Source organism: Pteropus medius, unplaced genomic scaffold (assembly GCF_902729225.1).
Source record: "Pteropus medius unplaced genomic scaffold, Ma_sr-lr_union100, whole genome shotgun sequence".
Taxonomy (NCBI): domain Eukaryota; kingdom Metazoa; phylum Chordata; class Mammalia; order Chiroptera; family Pteropodidae; genus Pteropus; species Pteropus medius.
Window position 1 is genome coordinate 44,717,643 of NW_024344378.1, and position 8,188 is coordinate 44,725,830.

Consider the following 8,188-nt stretch of genomic DNA (forward strand, 5'->3'; position numbering starts at 1 on the left):
TCATCATCATCATCCAATACCTCATCAGCGTTTAGATGCTCTCATTGGTCTCATAAAGTCTTTTTGTAGTTGGACCAGGATCCAAACAAGATCCACAAATTGCATTTGGTTGATGTAGCCCTTAAGTTGGTTGAATCTCCTTCTCCCAAAGACTATTTGCTGAGGTAATCCAGTTGTCTTACTGGGCGTTCCGCATCTGGATCTTGCCAGTTGCACCCCTGGGTTTAGCTCAGCCCGTGCCGCAGTCCTTGTGCTTCCTGAGCCAGAGGCTTGGTCAGATCCAGCTCTGTTTTTGGCTGAGTAGTCAGGGATGGTGCTGTGTGCTCCATGGGGGCATGGCAGGTCTTCTGGTCTCTCTTGTCACCTGTCAGACACTGGTGGTCATCTCCTGGATCCTTATTTCATTGGGGATTTGAAAAATGGTGATATACTGACTCTCTCAATCCCTCTGCATTAATACTTCTAGGAAGAGAGCTTCCCCGAGGTGCAGTGGGGCAGGAGGTGGGTCCAGTGCTGGCTTTTCCCTTGATTTACCCATCTTCAGATGTTTGGGAGGTGCTTCTCTGAAGTTCGGGGGAAAGATGTTAGATTCGGTGAGCCCCAGTGCTCTTGCAGCAAGGAACCAGACCAGACTAGATGAGGGTCTGGGTGACGGGGGCAGGGGCAGGCTGGGGAAGGAAGACAGAGGGGCTCCTGGAGGGAAGCCAGAAGTGTCCTAATATCTCCTGAGGCATCTCAGAACCACCCTAAGCGGTGCTGACACTGGACCGACAATACCTTTTCACATGCACAGTCTCGGTCAACCCTCACTTTGTGCTTGCGCCTGACGAAGAACAGGCTGTAATGCTCTCACCGTTTTTGCATTTGAGCAAGGGAAGCACGGGGCTTGCCCAAAAACACACAGCTGGTGGATGGCAGGAGGAGAGTGAGACCCCAGGATCCAAGTCCCAGATCAGGCCCTCTTCAATATGCCGCACTGCCTCCCAAGGAGGAAAAGGCACAGTTTCAGGCCCTGCCCACCTCAAGCCCCGCTGCAGGTAAAAATGAGAACTAGAAGCCACGATACTTGCTTTTGTATTCCCATTCCCATTAGGGGAGAGAGGGCCAGAGGATAAGAATACATTTCAGATGCCGGCCATGGGTATAGCGTGGAGGGGCGTTTTGTGGACAGGATATGGTACCAAACCCACACACACATTTTCCATAGAGACGGCCTTTCCCTGATGTAATAGTCTTGGCCCCTCCCTCTGCCTAGGCCTCTCGCAGGCTGCCCAGCCTCTGGGGACTGCAGCCTAGTGATACCTCCTCCGTTCTTTAGAGCAGAGTCCCCAACCCCCGGGCCATGGACAGGTAATAGTCTGTGGCCTGTTAGGAACCGTGCCACACAGCAGGAGGCAAGCGAGTGAAGCTTCATCTGTGTTTGCAGCCGCTCCCCAGCACATCACCACCTCTACTCCACCTCAGATCATCAGGCATTAGATTCTCATAGGAGCACCGGTCCCTGGTGCCAAAAATATTGGGGACTGCTGATTTAGAGCATTCATGAAATGGAGTCAGGGCCTCATCACCCAATGTGTATGAGGAGGCCAGAATACTCATGGCATTTAAAAGAACAGCCTCAAAAGGAAAAAAAAGAAAAAACCCTCTGAACTAAGCCACTCCATGAGGTTGGGATAGAGGTGAGAAGGCTTGGACCCCTGGCTGAGGAGAATCCAAGATGGTCAGCAGCCCACACTGGCGGCACCATCTGGTAAATTAGTTGTTTCCTGCCGAGCCTGGAAAGGGAAAATATTGTGACAGAAATCAAGGTCAGGGCTGCTGGAAGAAGCCCCGTTAGAATTGTTAATGTCAGAGGCACTTTTCCTTGGCCTTGGCTGGTGACATTAATCTTCGCGTTTTGTATTTAAAACAGTCTAATGTGTCTCCTGCCTGTCCTTTCAGAAAGAGTTTGAAGGAAAGTTGAGGTGAAGGTAGTCACACGGAGAGAGTAAAATGTCTTTTGTTCTCAGACTGAGATTTATTTTATAAAGACTGCAATACTTTAACCCTGAGCAATACTTTTTGAGTTTTCTAAGAACTTACCTTTTGTCTCATCTCATCCTCAGAGCAGTTGGTGAGGAGATGAGGGTGGGTTTTTAGACCTATTTTGCTGAAGAAGACACTGAAGCTTAATAAAGTTTTATGACCAACCAGAGGCAGAACCAGAACCTGTCTCCCAACTCCTCAGCCCGTGTTCCTTTTCCTCTACCGTGATGGCCACAACACAGGAGGGCAATTTTGTTGTGGTAGAAAAAGGAAGGGTTGGCAAGGAAGCCACCTGCCCCTACTGCATGTACCGCCCTGGGTTCATGCAGAGTTGCTGAGAGGTCAAAGAGATCCAGCTCAGTGTCCCAAGGACTAAGGTTATTATCCTAAGGAAAATATAAAGTGAGAGAGCTCTGCTTCTGAGCGCCAGCGAGGGTCTCTCTGTCTCTCCAAGACTCTGGCTTGGCCAGGGTTGTTCCCTGGAGACTTCATTCCAGTAGGTGATATGTCTCCAGGGCCCAAGCTGTGCAATTAGAGCAGCCCTGGAATGCTGTGAGCTGTCACATAAAATATGGCAGAAGGAAAGGGTTTCTTCCCAAGGCTCTTTTACACCTGGCCCAAAATAAAACCAGTGGGCTGGCTGGTTAACATAAAAATGAGAGACTCTGTATGTATATGTAGGTGACTAAGGTGTAGGTATGCTGTGGGTGACCCTTCTTGTATTGTGGGGGGGTGCACATGTCCTCAGCTACTGAGACCTCTCTTGCTTTCCCTTTGATCCCATTGTAAGGCTGAGCTGAAATAATTTCTGTCCTTGGGGGGTACTTTTCTGGTTGGTTCAACAGCAAGCATCTATTGAATACCTATAGTGTACCAAGCTTGGTTTCTAAGTGTGTACCATTAGGCTGGGAATTTTCAGTTGCTTGGGAATGGTTTAAATCTCAACCTGAGCATCCCTCTAGCACATACTTCATCAACTGAGACCCTGCCTCTGTGCTCTTTGACAGGGTTGTGGTTGTCACCAGAGGTGCCTCTTTCTGATGCTCGTATCTGTTCCGCTGTGCAAGGGCTCATCTCTGAAACCCCAACTCCCAAAATCTGCCTGGCACAAGTAGGGCTCCACAGATGTCTGTCTGGAGAGTGGATGGAAGGGTGGAAAGTTAAATAAGTCCATGTACGATTAGATAGGAAACCTGACCCCTGCCTTCTTTATATCTTTTGCTTCTTTGTCCACATTGTTAGTCTTCCAAGAGAGGGCGCTCTTCTCCAGCAACTGAAAGAGCCTTGGGTCCAGGGTTGGAAACCCGATTCTGGCCCTGGCTCTGCTAGTAACTCCCCACACAACCTCGGGTCTACATGGGCCTCTGCTTTTCTGTCACCTGGGGTCGCTATCACTGCTCTTCCTGCCTTGAAGAGTGGTGGGGAGCACCCGCCTGGGTATGGCGTTAGGTGGGAATGGGGTGTGTAGGGTGTGGTGGGTAGGAGGGCTGGGACACCAGGCTGACTCACTGGGTTATATGCAGGGACAGTGGGCTTCTGAGGGCTGGGACCATGTCCCGTCAGTGCTGAATTTCAGAGCCTCGCCTAGTGGTGCACAATGTTTGTTGAATGAATGGCACACAGAGAAGTCCACAGTGCCAGGTTTAGCCCCTGCATGCTTTGAAAGCCCTGAACAAAATATGACATCTTTGGAAAACCAGTTACCTGGCTATAGGCCAAGGGGCATTTTCTCCCTTTCTGAGGACAAGGTACAGAAAGCTTCCTTTTGTTCCAGGCCCCCCCACCACACAGGCCTGAGGACAGAGTTTGCAAGGACTCACGGAAAGCCCCTGGAAGCACCTGGCTCTGATTGCTTGGGTGCCAATGTCTGCCAAGGAGAGGGGCGGCCTCGAATTTTGAGAAAGTGGCGTCTGAGCTCTGGGACCCCGCCCCTTAAAGCCATCTTTGGGGACTGTCTTCTGCTGCCCACTCAGCCTGGACTCCACCTCGCTGGAGGGCAGAGGTTACCAGGCCATGCTTGTTCCTGTTGAGCGGGTGGGGGACAGGGCTGCAGGGAGGCTCCAGTAGCGGGATGTCGTCTGGCTTGGATTGACACAGGTCCTGAGCCTGGCCACTCTCGCTCCTCTTGTTTCTCCTCCGGGCTCTGTTTCCTGGAGCTTGTGCCTGCATCCAGTTCTCCATATGACCCTGGGGGTCAGTTCACCTCTTTAACCTCGGTCTCCCTTTCTGGAAAGCAAAGGGGTTGATCTAGGTGACCCCAGACGGTCTGATGCAGGGCTTAATGAAAATATATAAGATGTCAGCATTTAGTCATTCATTGATTTGACAAACATTTAGTGTGTACCTTCTCAGTGCCAGGCACTGTGCTAGCGCTGGAGAGGCCTCATGAACAGAACATGAAGGTCCCTGCCCTCATGGAACTCACACTCCAGTGAGGCAGACACACGAGGAACAATTCAAAGTCATGGCAAGTTGGGAAGCGATATGTCTGTGGGGGAGGGGCTTATAGTTTTACATAGCGTCTGGGTCAGAAAGGGGCATGGTGAAAAGGCGGCATTTGAACACAGACTTGAAGGAGATGAGGGAGAGTTACATGCTGACATCCAGGTAGAGGATATGGCAAGTGCAAAGGCCCTGAGGTGAGAACTGCCTGGTGTGTTCGAGGGGCAAAAGGAGAGAGCAGGGAGGGGCAGGAGAGGAGATTGGAGGACACGGGTGTGGGGGCAGACCGGAAGTGGGCTGGTCTGCGGTTACAGGGACTTCAGCCTCTACTCTGCTGGTGGGCACCAGTGCAGGGTGTTGAACAGAGGAGCCGACTAAATGTTCTGGGAGAGTCACTTGTGCTGTGTTGAGAACAGGCAGCAGGAATGAGGGTGAGGCTGGTGGCAGGGAGGCCAGTCATGCGCTGTCACTGAAATGAGGTGGCTTGGACCGCGGGGGAAGGGTGAGCAGCTTCTAGAAGGGTTTTGAATAGCGTCGATCATATTCCCTGACTGGCTGGGTGTGAGGTTGAGGGAGGAAGGAAGGTCGAAGAGGGGTGTCATGTTTGGGCCTGAGTGGCGAGAAGGGTGGAGTCGCCACTAAGTTGGGTAAACTTGCGGGTGCGGCAGGTTTGGGGAGAGCTGGGCAGGTTCGCCGGGGACATGTTTGGTGCATTTGAGAAGCCCTGAGCAGGCAGTTGCATATTTACATTTGGATTCCCAGGTGCACATGTGGGGGAATCTAGGTTCTAGATGACAGTGGAAGTGTAAGACCAGATGAGATGGCCTAGGGAGTCAGTACTCATTGACCAACCGGGCACCTGCTGTGTACCAACCCTACTTCACATTCGGGGTGGTGGGGAGGAGGGAGATACAAACCTGCTTATCATCTGGCGCCTGTCCTCCAGTTTACCTTGTCAAGGCCAGGCATGTCTTGGGGAGCAGAGGAGGCTGGGAAGGGTAGGCGTTGGGTCCGGAGTGCTCAGAGCAGACTTCAATAGAGTGGGGACTTGTCCTGGGCCTGGAGAGACAAGCCGAGCACAGCCAGGCTGGCAGAGGAAAAGGCTTTCCAGGTAGGAGAAGAGAAGGGTATAAGTACTGAGGCAAGAGTGAGGCAGGGAGTGGTTGACGAGGGTGGTAGGGGAGTTGGGATTTTGGAGTTTGTGTCCCAGCTTGGAACTGAGTGACCTTGGGTAGTTACCTAACCTTGCAGAGCCTCACCTGTGAAATGCGATATCCCTCTTCCTTCATATGGTTTCTGGGAGAGCAGATTAGAATCTAATAAACAGACCTGGATGTGATATGCTCAGCCCAGCACGTGGCATGCAGTGGCCCTGGACACACCTGGGGAGGCTCGTCAACCCTGCTTCGGTGAGTCTCTGCCAGGTGGCCCAGCAAAGAGCAGAGCTTCAAGAAAACCACTATTGGCCACAGGTTTGAGAGGCCTGAAATGCCCAGCGCCCCGGCCCCCTTTCCCGGGGCCCTTCTATTTTAGGGCTCAGTCCCAGTGGTCGAGAAGGTCTTGCCCGCAGCACCACAGCTAATGACAACCTGGCCTGCCAGGCCATTTAAAAACAGCTCCGCTATTTTTATCAGTAGGAGGTGGCTGGCCTGTCCTCCTCCTCAGACATTGCCAACATGGGTGATTTTAAGGAAACTAGGGCCTTGATAGGAAGATGGGTCATTGTCTTAAATTACAGACTTTGGGCAGGATGTGCCCATGGAACCTTTACCCAGCCAGTGGTCTGAATTTAGAGATAATTCTACCCTGCCTTGTCAGTAGGCCTCAGAAAGAATCACTTATCCTCTCCACCCCTAATATTGCTCAGAACCAATCCTCACTGGTGTTTCTGGGGGCAGCAGGCCTCCGTCGCCACTGGAGCGGGGGCACAGAGAGGACAGGGCTGGCGTGGCTGTGTGCGCAGGCCAGGCCCTGAGCTGAGGGCTTTGCATGCTCTCAGGACTTTTCTCCTGAGCTTTCATTGAAAGTAGTTTAAAATGGCTCTTGCCTGCTGGGCCTGCGGGCGATGACCTTTCCTTCCTTCTAAGAAAATGGATTTAAATGGGCTCCAGGCCCATTGGGAAGCGGCGTACAGGATGGCGGTGGTGAATGCCTCCAGCACTGTGCAGCATGAAATACCCATAGAGAACCAGAGCTGCACTCTATTTGCCACAGTTTGTATTTGAATATCTTTCTTTCTTTCTCTCTTTTTTTTTGGTCCAATTCTAAACAAAATTGCATGTTTTTTGAACACTTGGTTTGTTTGTTGATCATTAAAACAATAGGCATACTGCACCCCTCCCCATCTTCCTGGAGCAGCCATGGGAGCCATTCTCACCCTCATATCCACCGGAAGCCTTCATTGGCCCCTTTGTTTATAGGGCCGTGGCTTGGCTTGGCCTCTGAGTGTTGCTTCCACAAATCACTCCCACCCCTGCTGCCATCCACGCCTCCCCCTCGGTCTACCTCAGAGACACCTCGCTCTCTAACACCTCCCCTCCCTTTCTGCCCCCCTTTCTCCTAACCCACCTCCAATATCACCTCTTCGATGCCTTCCCCAGTCCAGCTCCCTGCCCTGCCTTGATCCCATGATCCGGCCCCTCTGGGTGCTTTGCATCTGTCCTCTGTTCCACCCCCCACCTCCACCCCCACAACCACCGTCATCGCCAGGTCTCCACGGGCTGGGCCTGTGCGTGTGTGTCATAGCCCACCCTCCTGTTCCATAAATGAATGGACTTCTGTGGCTCTTCATGGTTTCCAGGTGCTTCCTCATACTCTGCTTTACTGAGCAACCCCACCTCCAGAAATGGTGGGTGGTGGTGAGGGGATGCTGAGAGTTTAAATGGCAGAACCGGGACCAGAACCCGGTTCATATCTTCGAGGGAGTCAGAGCGCTGGCTGTGGGTCTCTGGACCCTCCTGGGCCCTATCTCTGTCTAACTTCCACCCTTCTACCATCCCCAAGCCCCCAGCTCTCCTTATAGCTGGTGTGGTGGGCTGGGTGTGCAAGTTACTATCCATCCTCTCTACCCCAGGAGCAAAGATGGCAGAGGCACCAAAGGCTAAGTTACCTGAGGCAGAAGTGGGAGGTAGGGAACCACAGGCCCCCAAAGCAGGCCCACTCTAGCTCCCCTTTTGTGAGACTGTGGCCGTGTCATGTCTGGGGTGGAGGGGGGCCTACCTGGGATCCTTCCCACAGTGACCAGAGGCTGATGTTGTATGCCTGTAAGGAAAGGCTTGCAGACGTGGCCCTGCTGTTGGTGGACTGCCCTTCCTGCTCCCTGGAGGCCCAGGCTGGCTGTGCCCTTCTACAGATGTTCTTAGTACCTGAGGGAATGGCCTCCATGCCACATGCCACATCCTCTTCCTGGATCATAGAAAGCTGCTGTGGGCCCTGGGGATATGGGTGCAAGGTGAGGTATGGTGTTCTCTTTAGGGTGGGCAGCACATCTGTGGTGAGTGGGAGAGCACAGTCAGGTACGGGGCAGAGACCCTGCAGGGGGAGAACTGGCTCCGTCTGTCCTGGCCCTGGCCCCTGGCTTGCCCCTGACCCCTACAGCTAGGAGAACCTTGAGGGGACCCCTTAAGTCCCCTTCCTCCTGAGCATTCGTTTCCCATGAGTCTTATGTTAACAGGTCACTTTTCCCCTAAACCTTCTCTGGCTCCCAGTGCTAGGGCCACAG

The 8,188-nt window shown here is 52.7% G+C and overlaps 1 protein-coding gene across 5 annotated transcripts in view; it reads left to right on the forward strand.

The window, feature by feature from the left end:
* The window catches only part of PALD1 (phosphatase domain containing paladin 1), a 76,089-nt gene that overhangs the window by 59,404 nt on the left and 8,497 nt on the right, over window positions 1-8,188 (forward strand). For 3 of the 5 annotated variants that reach the window (XM_039872028.1, XM_039872030.1, XM_039872027.1), the window contains exon 19: window positions 3,033-3,136. The exons of 1 other annotated variant lie outside the window; for it this stretch is intronic. In XM_039872028.1, coding sequence (XP_039727962.1) covers window positions 3,033-3,136 — 104 coding nt within the window. Of the gene's footprint in view, window positions 1-3,032; window positions 3,137-3,799; window positions 6,596-8,188 lie in introns of those variants that run through there. One more of the 5 variants, XM_039872031.1, reaches the window with a different exon arrangement.